General features: G+C 37.3%; 1 protein-coding gene across 6 annotated transcripts in view; it reads right to left on the bottom strand.

Moving 5' to 3' along the window:
* Positions 1–1216: 1216 nt before the first annotated feature.
* NBEA (neurobeachin) overlaps positions 1217–22758 on the bottom strand; it is a 510952-nt gene continuing 489410 nt past the window's right edge. For all 6 annotated transcript variants that reach the window (XM_086481881.1, XM_086481883.1, XM_086481885.1 and 3 more), the window contains 7 exons: positions 22291–22362; positions 19345–19500; positions 18279–18449; positions 7699–7800; positions 4232–4428; positions 3369–3520; positions 1217–1307 (listed from right to left, as the gene is read on the bottom strand). In XM_086481881.1, coding sequence (XP_086338007.1) covers positions 1217–1307; positions 3369–3520; positions 4232–4428; positions 7699–7800; positions 18279–18449; positions 19345–19500; positions 22291–22362 — 941 coding nt within the window. The remainder of the gene's footprint in view (positions 1308–3368; positions 3521–4231; positions 4429–7698; positions 7801–18278; positions 18450–19344; positions 19501–22290; positions 22363–22758) is intronic.

The following is a 22758-nucleotide window of genomic DNA, read 5'->3' as shown; positions in this document are numbered from 1 at the left end:
AATATGTACATCTATGACAATACAGTCACCAAATATACAAAGAAGAAACATGAATTAAAGTGTATATACCCCTGGGTGTCTAATTTGATCAGTACAATGTGCAGAAAATTATTCTGATAGTTATCATTACAGTATTGTAAAACATGAAGTGCCTTAGTTTGAGGTGGCTTCAGGTGAGATTTTCAGAAGAACCGAAAAAAATAACCTCAGTCACCTTTACAATGAAGCTAAGGCTGTCAAATAAACCAAGCTGCTCAGAGGAAAAATAAGGGAAAAAAATCACTGAGGGCTGTCTTGCCCATGATTTAAATGCCAAATGTTAATAAACCAGAAGTATAGCACTTTGTCTGTATTGGGAGTCATTAAGCATTACAAAGCATTTAACTGAACTTCCTTCTTTGCTCCCTTTCTGTCCAGTCCTTGAATTTAAAAGGGAGGGATTTAATTTCTATTGTATAAAGTATAAATATGGCAAATGATGGCTTTTTATCCAAACGCTTCATGAGCAGAACACCACTTAAGAGGGGTAAAGTTGAGATTCAAAAAGTGAAAAATGTGTTGGTGGAAATGTCAAAATTACTGTTTGCGCCCAAATTCAACCCTTTAACACAAGCTGTACCCTTAGGCAGATCTCCAGTTTGATTTGTGTGAATGCACCTGTTCCTTCAAGACATCAGGTTTAAAGTACATGCAAGTTGTAACTCCACAATAAAATTAAGAAACGGTTTTGTTCTTTATACAAGGTTTTACTTTTACAAAAGTATCCCTTTAAAGTTAAGATGTGCATCTGATGTACAAAGTATCAAACGTATTTTTTTATCTCAGCTTGAAAAGAGGCTGGAGATGGGATGCATGTTAGGTTCAAAGCCTAAACATTGAAGTAACTGGACACAAGGTTCCCTAGAATTTGCAAAAGTCTCTTGTGGCGCATCCTACTACCTTTTCTCAATAAACAAAGATATATGAAATAATTACCAAAACATCTCCTAATTCATATAATTTACATGATACAAGCTTGCTTTTCAGCAGCTGGTGTTCAGTTGTGAAAAAACACACAAAGTAAAATGGTTGCTGACTACAATGTACAGCTATTGCTGGGTGTAATGGAATGTACAACGGAGGTCAATGCAGACGTGGTTTTCCACCAGAGACTACACCTTTCATTGCAGCACTTGTGCTCTCAGCTTTACCTGGGCTTTCAGTTCTTCATTCCACTTCAGTATCTGTTCTGATGTTCATAATGCCACCGGTTAAAATCTATATTAAAAGCTACGATGCTGCCAGAAGCCATTCCAGTAATCAGAGTTCTGAAAAAGATAGAAAAGATGGTCCAGTTAACCCTCTTTTACCTTATCAAGCAATGGTTTACCATAAACAGTAAAAAAGCTAAAACAATGAGGCACTTTTTGCAACACTGAAGATAAAGCTCATGGGTGGGATTCAATTTGCGATGGAGACTCTACGTTTAGGTGTTGATGTGTAAGCCGAATTTACATGTTCCCATTATGGTCAAGGGAGATCTAGAGGTCCATTCAGTTACTATCACATAGGTAAAAGCATCATGCCAGTTGACATGCTCTCACACATCCTAACTTGCTTCCAGCTGCCTTTCCAGAAGGGTGTGGGTCTTCATGAGGTCCTTTGTCATATGTGTTGCCCCAGGTATGTACCTCAGACCTCCAAGGTATCTCAAATAGTACTAACTGGGTATGGGTAGGCAACCAAATACAGCCCTAATCATAGAATCACAGAACAGTTTGGTTGGAAGGGACCCATAAAGGTCATCTAGTCCAATCCCCCTGCAGTATGCAACCTCAGTGTAGCCTGAGACCAACTCTCTACCGGTCACTGGGCATGTACTTTAAGGTGAGCTTAATTGTCCTCTGGACTCCACAGGGTGTAGCAAGTAGATCACCATGGTTATTACAGGAGTTTATTCCTGTAGCTCACATGAAGAGACCTATGCCAAAACACCTTCATTCAGGTGTTTTAGAACCCAGCTGCCTAATTTTAGGCACCTCATGCCGATGGAGGTGTCCCAGGATGGTTGACATGTCTATGCCGGTTGGCAGCTGGGACATAGGACCTGTGGAGTACTCTGCACTTGGGGCTGCAGCTGGGATCAGCTGGATATCCTAGGGCCTCCCAGACAGAATGACAGGCCTCTGTGAAGAGAACTGAACTGATGCCTTAATTATAAGCTGATCACACCTTGGTACTCCTAAAAAGCTTCATATTGAAATGCAGCCCCATATTTATGTTGTTCTGGTAGCAATAGTTGTGATTTTCCCGTTTTCACATATCCTCTAATTCTATAGCTGAGTTTAAAAATTGGATTAGGTATCTGTCACCACTACTATCAAACCATACAAAGCCATTCTCTACTTAATTTTGTGACTAAAGCTAAGCATGTACTTAAAGCACTCTGCACAGCTGAGGTTTCCCAGCCTAGTATTACAATAAGGGATAGAGAAAACAGGCTAGCTGAAATTTTTGCAGTGTAACTAAATCTCTCTGAACAGAGCACAGCACTGTATGCATAAACTGGCAAAGTTCCAGAAGCGAACAGGCCTCTTCCAGTAAGTTAGTTTCAATTAGACTAAGTTTGAGACAAAAAACTCATTTCAAGTCATCTACTCATACATGCGTAAATTAGGTATGTATTTTGTTTATAGGTGTTTTTGTTGCTTTACAAAACTGGTACATAGCATAGGAATCCTGAAAGTGTAAGAAAAATAAACTGAAATGAATGTTGTATGATTTTTCTAATATCCTATGAATTCTTTGCACATCATGTTTGGATATTGATAAGAAATACAAGACTGAAGCATGCTGTAAACAGCAAGTCCACCCATAACCCTGCATACATGCAACCAACATATAGGCTTCCATTAGAATCACATTACAATAGAAGACTGAGGGACCAGCTTCATGTATCTTTTACATTTACAGTGTGCATTTTAGTGCCACAGCAGTGACTGCAAAAATCTAGGCTTGTACACCGCTTCTCTGTTGCTCAAGAAGGTCAAAGGAAAGGACCACACTCACTCCTGGTGGATAGATCCACTTATAAAATTACACATTATAGTCTACATGCAATCCCCTATTCCTATGTTCTTAAGTTAATGTAATTTTACTCATATTTTGCTACCTGAGTGTCTGGCTTACTGACTTCAATGAGTGCATGTGCTATGAGACTCAAGGATCAGAAAAAATGCTGAGTCAGGTAAATCCACAAGGTTTATCAACAACTGAGGTAACGGTTTCGTACCATATCTACATACCATAAATGCATACCTTAGAGTTCATGGAGATGTATACTTTGTGCAATTTTAGCATTTACATACAAATATTAACAACAAACTTGCCTCTGATCATGAGACAGATCCATAGCTCTTATGCCAGCATCACAGCCAGGATAAATATAGAGCTGCTTGAAGTCACAGGCTTGCCATACTTCCACCACACCATTGTCTCCCCCTGTCACCAGGTTCTGCCCATCACTGCTCAGGAGGATGGCCTTCAGAAGAAAAAGACAAAACCCAAGCACACAGTTAGCTTTTATGGAAACAGGTTAATATTACAAAAATCTAATCAAGCATTTGACAAGCATTTCTTTTGCTCTGCTCACTTCAAATTCAAAGAAAAAGGCACCCGCTCCTCCTTCTCCCCAGTCAAAAAAATAAACCAACAAATTTTGGATCTCCAAAATTTAAATAAAACAATTCCATGGTTTTAAACATCGTATATAAGCAAAAAGCTCTTTAACTTAATCTGCCAAGACATGAGCTCAGCACATAACATCTCAAGTACTCAGTGCCATCACTAACACCTAAAGCAGAGCAGTGATCTGCATTCCTAATGCTGCTTCAAGTGCTAGAGACAGAGCAGAGCCCTGAAGGCACAAATTCATGTCTTGGCTAATAAATGAAGAATGGACTCTTTTCAGACCATTTTGTTTTAAAGACGTATTTCACACTGAAATTTAATTCCAAACAAAAATTCCAGGAATCATGTGGGATAATAAACAATTTGTTCTTATTTATTCTGGAAAAGCTCAAGTGCATTTCTGCATTTGGAGACGGAGATGAGAGGATCTGTGAGTATGACTTAACCAGGAGGCCACAATTTTACATATGTGTTTTCCTTTAAACTGCACGGCAAACAAATGCCATTTATTTTAATAAATAAAGGGGAGATACAACAAATATTTGTTCCAATTTAGATTTACCCTGGTTGAATCATTGATCTCCATCTGAGCTAAGAGTTTGCCATTAATGCTGAAATTGCTGAACCGTCCTCGTTCATAGTAGATGATGCAGTGACCTTCACTAGATACCGAAATTAAGCGAGGATACAAGCAGTTTTCTGTTCCTTCCAGGGCTCTCAGCAAATCTCCAGTAATTGTGTGTACCAGACAAGGACCTTCTGTATATGAAAACACAATATATCATCCATTTACTGCTTATACAAACTACATATGCTATGCACAAATGCAATGTATAATACACATTTATATCACATTAGTCCTGCATGGATATAAGAAGATGCAATGTTTGCTTAAAGAATTTAAAATATGCAACAGAAAAGGAAATGCAAGAGCTAGCATATTAAGAAAATAGATATAACATGCCTAAAAGCGGTAGTTTATTATTTACTTAAACTGGTAGGATTTTTCGTTGATCTGTCTTCTAAAATATTATTTCCTCTTTCCAGGCATTCAGAAGCTTCAGCCTTACTGCTTTCCTCCAACAACATGAACTCTCTTTAGCCTGCCCATTCACATTAAACAGATGGGACCCTAGCAGTGACTAGTAGGAGCAACTCCCAGAGGGCATATAATTGTATCACTGCATATTTCTCCTAGAGACAACGGCAGTTCCTGTAGGTCCTCTCCCCCAATGAATATGTTATAATGCATAGATTTCAGTCATGAATTGTTTTAACAATGGGAGACATTTGACAGTCAACAGTTACTATGATATCTGGACTAGAAGAGCTTTTATAAGACCACACTGTAACTGAATTTACTCCAGAGAGATTTTAATATGAGATTTTAATGTCCTTTTCTCACTGCTGATGAAAGAAAAAAACAGCTATGAAATCTACAATGAACATTTTAAGATGCAAAACTAGGCTATTTCCATTTCAAGATCTATGAGAAAAGCACTTTTGAAAGGGAGATCTGTATTTCTACTAAGAAAAAGAGTCTCTTCTATGATAAATGTAGTGAGTCATGGTAACTACTAAATTACTTCTTTTATGAATCACAGGATACTCCTGGACAGCACAGTAATCTCTTCCTTACACATGACCCTGACAGTAAATTCATACTGGCAAACTCAGCCACCTCGCATTAAGCCCTTCTAACTTCTCTGAAGTTCACACAGCAGCTGGGTTTGCCCAGGTAGAATGAATCACAGCATCAGTGCATGCATCTGCGAGCCCTCTGGTACAGGTTTTTATCTGTGTTTGCACAAAGTCTTAGCAGAGAGACCTCGAGCCTGACTGGGTCCATGGGATACAACTGCAATGGAATGAATTAATTTTCTAAAATAGATGAGTTTCAGCTTTGGAAATATTGAAGTGCCAGAATATTATAAGAATTGATGCCTCCACCTTTAGAATAATTACCATGTTAGACTTTTCAAAAGAAAAGTGTAAGACTTTTGTAGTCGAGTGGTCAAGGACACAAAAAGGCACAAAGAAAATCTGATTTAGGATGCTACTGTAAAGACATATAGACGGACTGCTCTTTTTTTCGATTTGTTGGATAAGAACGTGCAAACTTCAACCTGACGTACAGGATTTTTCTCAGAGGAGTCCTGTATGTGCTGTATCCCTGCCCCAGCAGGTTCTTGAGTGCTGCATGTGTTATTGCCCCCTGCCCCCGAGGGGGACAGGCAGCGCTCAGGCAGGACAGCAGAGCAACACAGCACTGCCATGAAATGCAACCTAAGAAACTGGAAAGGGACTGGAAAGGATAGAAACTGAAGAAGAAGCATCAAACAGGCATCTGCTGGAAACCAGCAATAAAAAAGAGATTTCCTCTCCACATTTATATATAGACTAGAGTTTGAAGAGGAAGAACATGAGAAGAGTAACTGAGGGGCAGACTGGACCTCCACTTCTCTTGACCAATTACAAACTTATTCTGGATTTGATATAAAAGTCTTTGATCCTCCAGCAGCATTTACCTCTAAAAATACCTAAGATACCAAAGCATCATATACTTACTGAAGCAGAAGAAAACCAAGTACAGATTCCAGCTACTTTAATATGAGGACATTTGCACGAAGATAGTTGGAAAGGGTACACTATTACAGCAGTACAAGTGTATAAAGATGGCTTAAAAGATAAGAAATAGCAGTGCTGCAAGAAAAAACTTTAGGTTCAGCATCACTGTACATTTTTTTCATGAATGTCTTTACTTTGCCTATGACTGTTACGTAGCATGTCATCATGAGAGTTAATGACCCATCAGTATTTCCTGTTAAAAATGCCTTTACTCGAAAGTTTCACACTCAGCTTTGAAAATGTTGAGTTCTGAGGCAGTATAAAAGACGATAACCCAGGAGCTCAACTGTGAGCAAAAGCAGGCAGAACAAGCATCACATCCTTCTTACCCTCAGAAGCAGCAAACTTTTTAAAAAGGAGTATAAGGTTATCCATGGGGATAAAACAGGTGCCGCTGTAGACAGAAAAAGCAAGTGGATGTGGATGTAGGAGTGGAGTGGAAATGAGACAGGAAGATACATAAGCAAGAAGAACCTTAGGAAGGACAAGGGTAATGCAAAGAAAGGAAATAAGAAGGGACAAGAGATAATTTAGCACAAAGGAAGTAAGAAGGGGGAGGAGGGAGAGGCAAATAGGAAGGGAAAAGAGAAAAAGATGTGCAGTTTGACAAATTAAGAAAAGCAGCTAATGAGAGAGGGCAGTGGGGAAAGAAAAGTGGACATGGAATTAAGGGGAAAAGAAAAAGTTGGGCAGAACAAGTAAAATGGAACAAATGAAGGAGAAACAGATCAAGGAAAGATGAAGCAAATACTCATTGAGCTTTATTTACAGGAGACTGCTGCAGGTTTGGAAAGGTATTTTGAACATTTGTATAAGTAATTGTTGGATACTCTGGATTCCATAGATAAGTAACAGGGAAAAAGTGTGAACAGATGGCTCAAAAAGTTTAATAGAAGAGAGGTAACAACAAACCTGCAAACTCCTCATTATTTGGAATTCACTATAAAAAACCTACTGGATGAAATGTGGTCCACAGATCCAAAACCAAGCAAATAGACCCTGCTACCCTCGTTGAGGAGACTGAGGTCAGTCCTAGAAACTGCCATTCAATTAAGATCAGGGTGGAGAACTTGGAGCTGGCTCTCCCCTAAATACAGGTCTCTATCAACAGGTTTCTCCAAAATCAGTAGATGTCATTATGAATTAGTGTATAAATTTATATCAACTACTCTTCCAGATCTGAGGGGAATAGTAGCACAGGCTGATGCTTGGAAGGAACGATCAACCTAAACCTCATGAGTCCAGATAGCAAGTAATAACATTCAGAGTAAGCTGCTTCAGATTCCCCCAGATTTACAACACATCTTAGGAGACTTTGGATAACTAAAATATATGTGGCTTGAGGGAAGACTGAGAAGTACCACTAAAAACATTAAGACATATCATAAAAATATTTATGACCTTTAGCACCACTGATAACGAGTCCCAGCTCTGCACAGACCGACACACAGACAACTTCATGGTCGTGACCAGTTAGAACAGCGCGAGGAGCTGGATAATCACCTGTTAAAAAAAAAAAAAAAAAAAGAAAAGAAGAAAAACAAACAAACAAAAACCAACAGAGGAATGCCAAACCAGACTTGTTTTATCAACAAAAGAAGTTTGCTGTAATTTGCCTTAAATCAGTAAGCATCAGAGAGGTGCACTGTGTTTAAATATCTCATACTTAGGTTTCTGAGCAAATACATTCAGATTCCATAAAGCACATACATAAGCACAGCTTCCCAGTACATTAATTCATACATTAACAAAAAGGAAACTTCTTTGATTCAGACATTATGGACTGTGTTTATAATACAATGATAACAATGCATCACTGTTTCATGACCTAAAGTACTGAAAATGTGTATTTCAGATAAAGAACACAAAGTGTGGTGGTATTAAAAGCAGCTGTAACATAATGGTCTGCTATTGAACATATATGTCTCTAGACTTCTGCTAGGAAGCTAAAGAATAGCATGCATTGAGGATGTTCCTATATTAATGATCATAAATTGTTACATGGAACTCGGGCTAGGAAGAGAGGAGGAACAGCACTGTACTAGAAACAACACTGTTGCACACATATTATTGATTCAGAGACACACTGAATGCTTATAGATTAAAATTATACCTAAAAATGATTATGGGTATACATAATTTTATATATATCACTATGGATACCTATGCCATTTTGATCACATTTAATTTATTAGACAGTAGGATAGACTACTCCCTAAATATTTATTTTGTCATATTCAGAAGTGAAATGTATATTATTTTGGATTCAGAAAAGTGGGTATTTATGAAGTGTTTATGTGACAAATAGCAACTTTTCTGTTGTTTCTAATAATAACAGATGCTGACATCTTAACAGGGAAACTCCTATATGCAGTAAGGAATCACTCAGTATTTGATATTCCTTTGCCAGCCAAAGATAGTTCATTAGTAACAAAAAATTAGCAACTTGCTAGATAACACAGATTTCAACTGGTTATATTTACTTTGTACAAATGAAATACTGAAAATTGAGGAATTCCAAAGGACTGGAGCTTTGCCAGTGTAGTCCAAATACTTAAAAAGGATAAAAGAAATTATCTGGGGAAGTACAGGTGAGTTAATGTAACATTAATCCTATGCAAAATAATAAATTGGTTAATCCACAGTTCTGTCAACAAAGAATTGGAAGCAAAAATCTTATTAATGCTAGTCACCGTGCTGTACTGGAATGAGAGTCTTGTCAAGCAAGCTTTTTACCTGTTTTTGACAGGATGACAGGTATAGTTGATAAAGTTGGTTATGTTAAAATGGCCTCCATGTATTTTTTTCAAGATATTTATCTTTGTAATACAATGTTTTGATTTAAACTTTTTATATGGAACCAACTGTGGACAACATGGATGGCACAGAAGCTGGTTCAATGACAGATCTTAATTTTTTTTGTCCATAGAAAGGTATCTACTATGAGCTTCATATTAGGATACTGGAAATTAGGATGTCCAGTTAGGAGCCGGGAATTGATTCTTGATCAAATATTAACCAATAATGTTATCTACAGGATAATATAAAATCTTTGCTGGTAAGATATGGTTGTATATAAAACTGATACAAAGATTCATGGGCAACTGCATAACGAAGAGAGAAAGACATTATTATAACATTCTCTACATTCCAGAGTCAAATTAAAAAGTAGCAAAATGTGGTTTATTTATTTATTTTGCATGTAGCCAGATGGAAGATTGATGCTCCTGGACAAGCACAAGCTCTGCTCACTGGAGATGAGATTCTGTTCCAGAAAGGGGTGAGACAGAGAAGGATTTATGTAGCCAGAAAGGAAAACTCACTCAACACTAACTTCGAATGCAATACCCTAGAATAGCAAACAGGAGTCGAGAACAATACCCAAGGAGTCGAGAACTATCTTGCCATTGTAGATCAGAAAGATTAAAGTCTTGTACCAAACATTTACGGAAATGAGCTTAAAGGAGGGTCACACAACTGATATAGAGAATAAGACAGGAGGCTGCACAATGTTTAAAGCGTTTTCTCTCTTCACTGCACAGGCAGCAAAGCAGTGACTTGACCAACGTAGCTGGGAGTCATAGGCATAAAAGATGTCCAATAGCCCAGAAATTTATCTTGCAGCTAATAGTACAGTGAGGTCCAATGGGTGAATGGCTGCACACATTTCAACCCTGCAATAAAACGCAGTTTCCTAACTGGAAAAATAGTTAAACACTAGAACATATTAAAAATGGAACTACCTAAGTAACTAAGCAATATTGCATGGGTTTCTGAAAGATATGCACTAGGAATGGAGACTTGGATAGACTTTCGTGGGTCAACAAATTTAGTCTATTTTATTGCGGACACTCACATCATATAAACCTGTTAATAAATTAATGAAATGGCTATCTGGGTATGTGACTTGGAAAGATGTTCCAGACCTTTCCTACTCTAAAGCAGAGAAATAATCTGATTTTCAATCTGAATTTATTCCTGTCTAGCTTGTATCCCTTTGTTCTTGTGTCATCACTGTCCTTCAGCCTCAGGTCTTCTCCCTCTCTTGTGTTTTCCCCACTCACATACTTAGAGAATAAATCAGCCCTCTTGGTCTTTCCTTTTGACTCTATTAAACAAACCAAACTCATAAACTCCTTTCAAGTGATAGGTTTGCCATTTTTTAGTCATTGTAGCAACCCATTTCTGTGCCTGTCTAGTTCCAAATTCTTTCTTAAAATTTGGGTAGCCAGAACTGTATATAACAACAGTCCTTGAAAATTTTGTGTGAATCTACAGTATTTCTTGTCAAACCTAATGTCTGGTTATCAAAATTTTGATAATACCATGTAATTTACTGTCATTCTGAACCAGCTGACAACTACCAACTATGGATTTACAGACTTCAGTTTTGGACCCAATAATACAAGACGGGTCAATCTACCTGGTCTTATCATTGCATTGTACAGACACATTAACACTTTCCTATCTCAAATGAAAACGGCTACCCCAATAAATCCTAGTTTCCCCATTTCTAATAAAGCTTGCAGGAAAAGGAGCTTTGTGGTCTGGAAACTGAAGATGTGAACTGGAAACTGGGCTTTACTGCTAGGGAAGGATGGATGTTGGAAAAAACAGAGAAAGATGCTTTGAGTATCTCATCAAAGATTAGCTATATTTTGAGTTTTGGATTTTTTATAATTTCCCCATCAATGTTGCTGTTGAGAACCCCATCTCCTTCTGAGGTTTTCTTTTCTCCAAGTGTGTAACAGAAATGTGGAAAAAAAAAAATGCAAATCAACTAAACTCAGAATTTTTCACTTTTTTTTTTTTTTTTTTTTTTTTTCTTCTGTATGTCCTTCTGGAAAAAAGCGGAATAATGATCAAGGGTCATCTTGGATTAAGCTGTGATTACAGAGGAGTGTAAAGTACTGTCATCAGACTGCAAGGGTGAATGACTGAAATTACTAGATGTTTATAAATTTTTTTAAGGGAAATAAATAATGAAATTTTCAAAAGGATATTTTCCTCAGTGTTTCCTAGAAAAACACTATAATACCATGAAACTGTAAAATGTCAGAACATGAAAAATGAGCATATTTAATTGACTTTTTGATTTATAAAGGAAAATGCTTATGAAAAACAACTGCCCTGAAACATAGATCTTTGAGTCCTGTTTTCTAGTAAGCACAAATTAATAATGGCATATCATTATTACAAGTAACAGTCCAATAGTAATTGAAAATGGGATTTTTCCCTTAGGGCTCAAAGAAAAAATTATTCAGTGATACTTTTCACAGGAAAAGCTGTGACACGGGTAAGAGAACCTCAGTCATATTACATTCTATTGCTAAGGACAGAAGTTGTGAACTCCAGGAATCATTCAAAATCTAGCAAAATATTCTGTCACTGTCACATCACCACTGATAGATGCAGCCAGAGGTTAAAGGCTGCAGCTCTGAGGGAATTGCAGGTGAAAATATCCTACCTATGAACTGAGATACCATCACTGTAAACTCTCTGTAATTTCCCCAAAGGAGCACCTTTGAACCGAATTACTAGAGGGCAGAAGAAAAAAAAATAATAATCTGCGTTACATTTCCAAACAAGTAAGTTTTTCTACAAAGTCTAAAATAAAATACATCTTCCCTTCTTTCTGAAAAATACAATGCTTAATACTATTGCAAGGTTCTTCTGGAACAAATGGTGCTCTCACATATTAAGGAAAAAAAAAAAAGAAAAGAAAGAGAAGAATGTTGTTTCTCTCCTATTGTCCTTTTCCAGGAATTATGTAAATATTGCTATGAGGACATCTAACAGTCTTCTGTACAAAGAAACAGGACACCACAAGGCAAATTCCACCTTCCATTTCATCTCTGACTTTGACAGAAGCAAGTACAAGACTATAGCTGAATTATTTGTTGAAAATAATTTACTTTACTTCACTATTAGTGCTTTTGAGTGGATGGTCATTAAAAAAAGTCTTAGAAAATACTATGGCTTTCATGGAAACAAAAATGTAACAGCCTTCTTGAATTTTTACTGTCAGAAAAAAACATCCTGGAATTCAATGAAAAGATAAAGCTATGAACAATAAATAGGAATATCTCAAAATAGGAGATAGCCAACAACAATGTCCACAACATAAGGGAGCAGTGGTTGTAAAAGAAAGATTGCTGACAGAAAAATATTCATTTATTCAAAACATTCTCACTTCTGGCAGAACTGGTTTATTTGCTGAGGAATGTGAGCAGTATACATCTCCAAACAATTCACCCAAGTGAGTGGACTTTCAGGTACCTTGCACCTATCCAAACCCCAAAAGGAAAGATACAGTGGAGGAGAGGAGAGTAAGGATTTGCAGCTTCTCTTCCTAGTTCTTCCACTAAATTGCTTTGGGAACTTTGGCAAGTTGCTGAATCACCCTGCACTGTACAGCTCCCATGGGGTATGCAGCAAAGCATAGGCACAGACATCTGTTGATAAATTGCTAGATATGACTGCATTAGTTCAGGTGTATTATTGGCTCATTTACCTATACATAGGAGAGACATGTCTTTGACTACCACAGTAAAGACGATGCCGGTAAAAATTACACACTGGTTTCCAGAGAGTTTCTGCTCTGGCAGAACAGTGCCAAGATATAGTAATAACTCTTTTAACAGGCAAAGCAGATTGCATGTGTGCCAATGTTCTTGTGCAGGACCTTCAGACAGCTGTCCAGTCCACTTGGTACAGATCACACCAGTGGCTATTTTTAAACTGCTGCCCTTTCAAGGTTAAACCACGCCATGCTATAGGGTATTAAAATGTAGAGGGATACAAAAGAATACATGAATATTCTGAGTTCAGAATAATTACTCTGTCAAGATACAAACTCATTAAACCTGCAATGTTCACAATTTAAAATTGTTTCAAAAATATGTTATGTAAAAGGAATACGTTCGTGACAGACTTCAAAAAAGTGCAGGTTAACTTGACAAAGATCCTTTACGGTAGTGCTTACCCTCCCTTTCACATATATACAGAATACACTCACTGGGACAGGATGAATTGTTAGCACTTCTGAGGATTATGTTATAATGTTAAACAAACCCAGCTTAGGGCTGATAGACACAATATTTTCCAATGGTCAGCACAGGTCCTGTTAGAAAAAGCAGGGTTAACTCTCACACCTCTTGTGACCATGCTTGTGGAAGCTACAATAGGTAATGAGAAATGTCAGGTCCCAAGATCAATGAAATTTCAGGCTCTAGGGACAAAGCAGGAATAGCATTGATCCTTTTAAAGAACACCAGTCAGAGGGTGAATGTAATATATTGCACAGAGAGGCTCAAGAGGATAAGCGGCCAAGTCCAACACACTTACCTGACAAAAAATTCAATCAGCTTTTAGCACAAGCTGCCTACCCTTGCTTTCTTTCATGCAGGAGCCTGATTCCAATTAAAGTGTGCAAATTAATTTTTATCACTTCCAAATTAGTTTCTGAATTTGTGTCTGTTTCAGATGAAAGCATCTGTCCCTCACTTTTCTGCAATTCTATCATCCACTTTGGTATCTGTTCAAAGACTCAGAGATAATTCTCATTTTCAAAGTCACTTGTTTGAAAGAGACATTCAATAAAGCAATCATAAAATATAAAAATAAAACTATAACGATACATGTTGAACTCCAGGGCATATCATGTACTCTCTTTGTTCGTTTTTGTGATGACTAATACAGTTGCTATGTGAGAAGAAATTTGTATACAAATTAGTGCTCAGCTAAAACAAATCCCCATACATCATAAGAGAAAAAAAAATCAAAACACGAATTGTCAAACTCCATCACAATAATTTTTCTATTCAGTCTCTTAGAACTGCAAAGATTTACATTTGCCTGATCACTTCAAAGAATTAAAATAAGGAAACCATGTCCTTTGTATGTGTCATGTCTTCCTAAGAGAAAACAGATTCCTTTCACTGTTCTCTCAACTGCAGCAGATTTATACAACGTGGTCATCAATTTAATAAGGTGCAGATTCAGATTACTTATTTCAGATGGGCAATTTTGGCTTAGAAACCAGGTATCTGACCCTGGCAAGATGACTAAGCTTCATTCAGTTCAGTGTTTTTCCCAAAGGTGATACTTACCTAAGCAAGGATAAAGAAATAAGAGGAGGTTCAAAAGTACATAAAACCTTCCATTCAACTGCCCTCCAGCCCAAAGGAGTTCACGCCACATCTCCCACTTTCCAGGAGCATCCCCAGGCACCAGTCTCTAGTCTAGGCTGGAAAAGGACATTTTCTATCACCGCTATTGGATCTTAGCCATTGCACAGCCATGAAACCAATTTTTGTTGGACCAGAGAAAGTAAAAGTGGAGAGAAGGTTTGCCCTACATACTGCTGTTGAAGGTATGCTGGTTTTGTTCCTGATTTCTTAATTTATCTCTTTCTATCCAGTCATCATGTCCACAAGATCCATAAACAAGAGCAGAGAAAAGAATTTTGCTTTCCACCAAAGCTGGAGGTTCACAGGGGGACTCCCCTCCCACATTAATTTATAGTCTGATAGTCAGAAGATGCTTGTGAATATGGGAAGAATATGCTTGTGAATATGGGAATGTGGGTTTGAATTCCCCCAGTCTCTGGAGGCCATGAACTTAGTCTCCCACTTCCTGGACAAACATTCTAACCAAAGTTTTTTACAAGCTATTTTTGAAATCTAGCCCATGGAAAACATTGTATTTAAAATCTGGTATAACTTCAGTCTTCTCACAGCAATTGAGAGGAGTGTCATGAAATTGTGACAAGTGCAAAATGAACCAGAAACTCCTTTTTGATACTTCTTGTAGAATGAAAGCAATAACTTAACAAACACATTGACTGGAAAAACTATTTTAAAATTATAAAATTAAGCTCAGCATGCTCTCACAGGCAAGGTTTCAACTACTGAGCTGGAGCAGCCACTTGCAAGACACTTATCCAAGACACAACTTTTCTCCTTTCTCCTCTTTAAACCAGAGCTGGTTCTGTATTTCCCACAAACACAGCTGAGGTCACCCTCTGAGCACATGCCTGCACAGGTATTTCAGCAGAACACTCTACACAAGTCCGACAGGTTAGGTTATTGACATATGTGTTGTTCAGTAAACATTTTATCTATCTCATGGATTCTGCAATACGGAATTTTAGCGGAACTGGTAAGGAGTTTGTTCCGACAATCTTTTGCCGCAGAGTATTTCACAATAAATGATTGTGAGTGCTATGTTTTCTAAGGAAATGGTATCTACAATTTTCTATACAAATGTTAAATCACATAAACTGTTTAGGACTGGGGGCTTGCTTCCCCCCCGCCCCTCCCCCCACCTTAACATTTTTTGAAACAACTAAAGTTCCTTTTGGTAATTGGATGCATTGAAGCTGAAATTGATAATTAACTGTCTTTCAGTTTAAAAGATCATTATAAAGTCAAGCATCTAACCCAGATAATTACGATACCTGACATTTTTCTTTGAATTCTTCACCTTCTTACAACCTGTGGTATAAAATACCTTATCTGTGTCTCCAGATGACAGCTTTTAAAAAACTAATCCCCTTTTTTTCCCCTGAAAATATCATCTACATCTTTCTGGAAATGCATTCTAAAGATGTTAACTAATTGGATTTGACCTACAGAGAACATCTCACTTTCATTTTTCCTACAAGGTAAATCCTAATCTTTTACTAGTAAGTATAGAAGGGCAGGGTAGGAAATATTTCTTTACTACTTCAGTGGTTTTAACTATGTAAAACTTCAAACATATTTTTGTAAGGATTGTTGAGAACGCTTCACTCCCGAAAAGCAGTATACAGGGAATCAGTCATACAACAAGTATCATGTCTGTTCATGGTAAGGAACAGAATCAGGTAGTCATTACTTCATCAGAAAGATTTAGTAATCATAGAAATCTTAAAAGGCAGAAGGTTCTTCAGGCATATAATCACTTGTGTATGTTCATGAAAAGTCAAAGAAGCTGTTAATAAGGATACGTTTACAACATATGAAGTTCTGATTACAGTACAGTACTAGTACATAATGAGCATATCCATGGTAACTTTAATCCAATGACTAGAGACAACAATAACAGGGATGACATAACCCTTCCTCAACATGAGTCTTCAGCATGTCTTCAACATCAGCAGTAAGAAATCCGATCAATACATTTTGAAGCTACCACAGTGGACTTGGGTCTTTAATCTTCCTGAGCTCTGCTATGTGTGCCTGTGAGATTACATTTGCCTGGCAGTATCTGCAGCACAGTGCACCATTAATCTGACTATAAGGCCTTTTCTTCAGCAAAACATTGCCGTATCCATATAGAGGTAAAGACAGAGAGCAAATCATACAATTTGGGTTTGTTTTCATTGATTTCTTTTCATAAAATTAAAGAACTCCAAGGCATACACTTCCAAAGTTACACAGCTAAGATATTAAATCTGAGATTCCCAAAAGTACCACTTCCTTGCGTTCAGATATGTTCATAATGACAACAAGGCATCAGAATTAAAATGTATCTATCTGGCAAAGAACTGGAGCAGTTTGTACTGGCCAGTAAGGAAAGGCTAATGGCAAGGCTGCCCAAGACCCATATAATAAAAGGAAGTAAAAGAAAAGTCTTACGTTTTTTCTTTGATTAAAGGAGCAAGCTTTTATTTTTTTCTGGCTCTTAGCATAGAAATTACTAATACTTGATATGAATCACACAGGGATTCAAAGCGGCAAAATGGCATCAAGCTAAACAGAAACCCCTGACATGAAATTCCTCTCCAGACTGAATTTCTCCATATCTAAGAATTAAGTGCTAAAAATTTCTGGAATATACATAAAAATTAGAGAAATTTGTTATGGGAACACAATTTTATTTTTCCTCCCTCCATTCTCTCTCTGTTATAAAACCAAAAGAAAGTCAGGTGAGAAAGTGAGGCTTTTATCTGTCTCCCTTTTGCTCTGCTTAGGGACAAATGGAAGAAAATTAAAACACAATAAAAAAAATGTTGCTGTGAAATTAATGAAGTATTTACTTTGTAACAAATAAAACACTTTTCTACCAGACATTCAGTTGAAGAAATACTTTTGTTTAGATGTCTTTAACTGACAGGTTACAACTGCCTCCAGTCATTACTTGAAGCAGAGATCAGAACTGATAGTGATGGATTCTTCCATGTTCATCTAAAGAGGCAATATCCTTGTGCTGAAAATAATAATCAGAATTCAGAAACCACTTTAAATGAAATGGATTTAGTGTTGTACAAACCAGCTCTTGTATATGGATAGAAGTTGCTCTTGTCTTTAGCTGTGGTCACATTCCTGGTTTGGGCGAAGGGACCTTGTAAATCAGTAGGGCACTTTAAGTGCCCTCTTACATAAATTATATCATTATTATTGCATCCCCTTCACTCTGCAAAGCACAGATAGTTAGTCCCCTGCAAATGAAATGTAAACTCTTCCTGACATTTTCTCTCTTTCTATTTTTTATTCAGTCACATTGCTTCTCCAAAGGTTTGCCTGCTATAGAAAGACCTTTCTCCAAGAGACTCATTTAATTCCATGGCATGTGAGACATTCCTTTTTTGAAAAGGCAAGCAGCTGATACAGCATGTTGTAGCACAAAAGGAGTAAGTTAAAATGCCAAAAAATATTTCTGGGGAAAGGAAAGTCAAAATATAGTGATATATGTCCTGTCACTTAAAGGCCATAACCATCTTGTTCTAGTTTATGATGACATGATGCTGTAAGTGCTAAAGCCAATTATGAATTTAAGAATTACTCCAATCTATTATCTGCTACCAGGCTGTTTCAACATTTTTTGGCTAGTACTCAATGAATTGCTTAGCATGTGGCGCTCTCCTTATACCAACTTTCAACCTGCAAATAATCAATATATTTGGTAATAACTTCTGAAGCTGACAGAAGGAACGCTAAAAATAAACAGGCGTGACAGAGGACCTCTCAGGAAGGTGTTTTTTACAGGATACTTACTGCTATTTGGATTGTCACCTATAATATGATGTCGGCCACTCCAGTACCAAAGCAGCAATGTAGCATCACGAGACCCAGACACGATGTAGCAATCACCACCAATATAGGACTCTGATCTGGCAAGGCAAGTCACGACATCCCAGTGGCCAAACACAATCTGAGTTAATTTTCCTGGTGGGAGTGCAAAGTGATACAAATTCAAGCTTTTTAAGTACTTGCCGCATTTAGAAATCATTAACTAAATCACTAACAAATATTCAGTTCAAATGTAATTTTTGCCTCGTATCCCTTAACTAGAGTTCACTAAATGCTACAACAAGATTAAAAAATCATGAAGATAAAACTTTTTTTTTTTTTTTTAATGTTCCTGTTGAGGGCTGTGCTCTGTGTCAATCCATAGCCTAACCCTTACCTCTGAAAATCAAGGCAGCTCTGCAGTCACTGAATATTAAGTGGAGTTACTGCTCCATCAGTATTTAAGCAATGGTGTTAGAACACGATTTGTGAATTTCATGAATGATATGCATAAGACAGCATGTGAACTTTTCCATAATGGTGCTACATTATTATATTAAAAATGTATAATTGTTCTTTCTAATGTCAAACTAAGGTTTACTATGATCATCACCTCCCTCTTTCTATTATTGCAATCAGTTTTCAGCAATATACTGAATGATATTATGCTAAGCAATCAGATAAAGAAACAAAATATTGGTTCCCAGTATCAGACCATGTATCCTACTTCCCTACTGCATGAAATATAGAAATAATACAGCCATGAAAATATTGTAACAATAATTGTGTTTGATATTTTTGATATCAACTCCCTGAATCTAACTATGGTTTTCAGAAGTTACCGCTAACAAAATGGTATGCCTTTCCATTTCCTTCTACATCCTTTATCTTCCAAAAAAAAGCACCTTACAGCTCAAACAATAATGAAGGATTTTATAAACTGCCCTTTGTCATTTATTGAGGGGTAAGCACAGGCATTAGATGTGGCAGTATTAAGACAACTGTCCACTTTGTGACCTAAGAAGAAACAAGTAGTTGTATTTAGAGTCACCTGTTTCTGTAGAATAAACTCGAAAGCTCTTGTCCCAGAAACCACAGATAAGAATGTAGCGATTATCTGCTGTGACCACGAAGCAATGTGCATTGATCTGGATGCTCTGATCCACAAGGTCTGTGATCTGTCGTTTGTTCACACCAGAGTTATTGGCTGTAACAAAATGCAAAACACATTTTACGAGTAAGCCATTCCAACACCTTCCTGTCATCCACTTACGGGAGAAAATGAATACATTTAACTTTCAATGAACTGTGAATTTGTTGTTGAGTAAGCATTTTGAATATGAACATTTAGAGCTGTCTATATCAGTGTCAGAAATACAAAATTATTGTGAGATTCCTGTTTTCCCTTTGAATAAGACAAAGATTTTACAGGAGATGACAATTTCCTACAAACTGCCTGATGCAATGCATAATATGCGGTAATATTTTAAGTGCTCTGCTGAAGTACTCTCCAAAACCAAATTGAACTAGGGGAAAATGATGGAAGTCCATTTCATAGAACCATGGAATCACAGAATGGTTTGGGTTGGAAAGGCCCTTAAACATCATCTAGTTACAACCCCCTGCCATGGGCAGGGACACCTTCCACCAGACCAGGTTGCTCAAAGCCCCATCCAACCTGGCCTGGAACAATTGGAATATCTAATCTAAATTTACCCTCTTTCAGTTCAAATCTGTTACCCCTCGTCCTATCACCACATTCCCTGATCAAGAGTCCCTCCCACCTTTCCTCTAGGCCCCCTTTAAGTACTGTAATGCCACTATAAGGGCCCCCCGAAGCCTCCTCTTCTCCAGGCTGAACAACCCCAGCTCAGACTGTCTTCGTAGGGGAGGTGCTCCAGATCCCCTGATCATCTCCATGGCCCTCCTCTGAATCCACTTAAGCAGGTCCATGTCTTTTACACTGGGTGATACAGAGCTGGACTCAGTACTGCAGGTGGGGTCTCACCAGAGTGGAGTAGAGGGGGAGGATCACCCCCCTCAACCTGCTGGCTATGCTGCTTTTGATGCAGCCCAGGATGCGACTGGTTTTCTGGGCTGCAAGCGCACATTCCTGGCTCATATTCAGTTTTTCATCCATCAGCACCCCCAAGTCCTTTTCCGCAGGGCTGCTCTCAATTTAAAATGCAAAGTCAACACTAACAATACTGCAGAAAGTCAAGTCTTTCTGGTTGGTATCTTTCTTACAGAAAATATCCCAGCTTGTATTGTGTGACCTTGACATCCCACATACCTGCAGACATTTAACCAGATCAAAGACTTAAGGATTCAACCAATGAAACTATTCAGATTTGGTGCGCTTTTTCAACATTGTTTTATCACCTAATCCCCTCAAGCAGGGAGCCAGGCCATGGGCAGTAATGTTAAAAGAGGCAATGCCACCTAGAAATTCCCCCAGACAGAGGGAAAATGAACGGTTCATGCAGAATCCCACCACCCTGACTGTTAAATGTTAGGAAGGACTGGGAGTAACCAGCTAATGTGCTTTCTACCTCCTATGACATAACAGACAGGATTTGGCAGGTCTGTTGCCTCTCAGCTAATATTAACTTTCTAAAAGTTCAGTATATAATCTAAGCTAATTATCTATGCTCCCTCTATACTCACTGGAGAGAGAGACATCGCTTCACATGGCAAGTCAAGTCACACTGTAATAGCTGTCCAAGTGCTAGACAACTCCATAGGACAGTTTCTCTTTCTACAGTAGCTATGGAGGGAATCTTGACAACTAACTGAAGTTAGGCAAGATAAAACTCACTCTGAGAGATATGTTTCTCCTAACATAGGAACATGACTTAATGCAGATAATATTCTGAGATTTCTTTTGTTCCTATTTTTGGTTATTCTACTAAAATTGCTCACAACTGCATGAAATATGAGACTCAACCAGACAAAAAAACCCTATTTTAAATTTGCTTGTAAAAGTTAATACCATGTTTATACACATTCCAAGAACACATTTAAATTATCATGTCCTCTACGTCTATTACCTCTACGTCCATCCACTGAAAGACAATGAATAACAAAATTACTCAAATTTCCAGAACAGGTGGGCACAATAGCTGTGCCCTAGCTTTTGAGAGGAAAATCTGAAGAGAAAACCTTTGTCATTATATGAGCAAATGAAGCATACAGAACGAGAAAGCTAACTCTCCTGAGGTACTTGTATATAAATCTTTCAACCACGAATATCAACACAAACAGAATAGGAACTTTTCATCGGAGATGTTTAAAACTGTATTTTTTTTCTTAACAATGCTGCAAAATTGTCTCTAAGAACCTCCCCTGTCCCAAATTTCTGTCTTAAAAATATGCCTACCACAAAAGAATAAACAAATAACCACAAAGCAAATAGTTGAAATTAAAGAGAAATAATGGCCATTAGGAATACAAGTCCTGCAATCTCTCTGACAGTTTTGGCAGATTGTATTTCTCAAAATGCTTCACTTTCTCAAGTGTTTTTTGATTTAAAAAATACAATCATGCAACAGTTTAAAGTCCAGTCTTTATTAATTTAGTAATGCCGAATAAAACAATCCAAATCATTAATTGAATGGAAAGAAATGGATCTCAGTCTGCACTGATATACACAGTGCTAGCTGTAAGAAATTAAAATATGTGAACTCCATCAGACCCTCACATTTTATTTTACTAATGTGATCTGATAAGAGTATAGAATTATAGATATGGGCTGACAATGTAACTGACTTAATTGGTTGTTTCTTAAATACCAATTGCTGGTGATGTTAATAAGAAATAGCACTCATGTAATTCATTCAGCATCAATAGCTAATGCTTTTAGTTCTCCAGGACTGACAAGAATAAATATTTTCCTATCTTCTGTGTTAAATGAAGCATAATATACAAACATAGCTTAATCAATAATTCTTGAAAATACCATTTTCAAATATATTGCTACATTTTCATTTTGACATACCAATTAATGGATCCATTTCGATTGGAAGATGATGGGCTTGATCCAAAGAATATCCTGGGGCTCCCCGGAGGCCTACACATGAAAGGAAGAATAAAACACAATGGAACCCTGTTGTCTAAATTTTTAATATTATTTTTCTAGGTTTAAAACTGCATTGTTTGATTATTATATATATATAAAAAAAGTAATCTCTTACTATTACTTGTTCTACGAATCTCTTAAGATCCCTTCCTCTGTGCTTCATAAATATGAATTCATTAATTCTTTAGTTACATAATAGTAACTATAGATGTGTGAGCACTAATTTCATCATGATTTCTGCAGCCACAAACATTCCTTAAATAACTCCTTTAAAATAGTGTAACAGAGAAATTTTTTTACATTTGAGCACTGAGTGAGATCTTATAATAGCACAGAAAAGAAAAATAATGAGATTAAACACTTAGGAGTTTCTTACATATGGAAACC

The sequence above is a fragment of the Leptosomus discolor genome, chromosome 1 (genome assembly GCF_034619465.1).
Source record: "Leptosomus discolor isolate bLepDis1 chromosome 1, bLepDis1.hap2, whole genome shotgun sequence".
Classification (NCBI taxonomy): domain Eukaryota; kingdom Metazoa; phylum Chordata; class Aves; order Leptosomiformes; family Leptosomidae; genus Leptosomus; species Leptosomus discolor.
The sequence above is the reverse complement of the archived record's forward strand: the minus strand, read 5'-3'. Positions and strand labels throughout refer to the sequence as shown.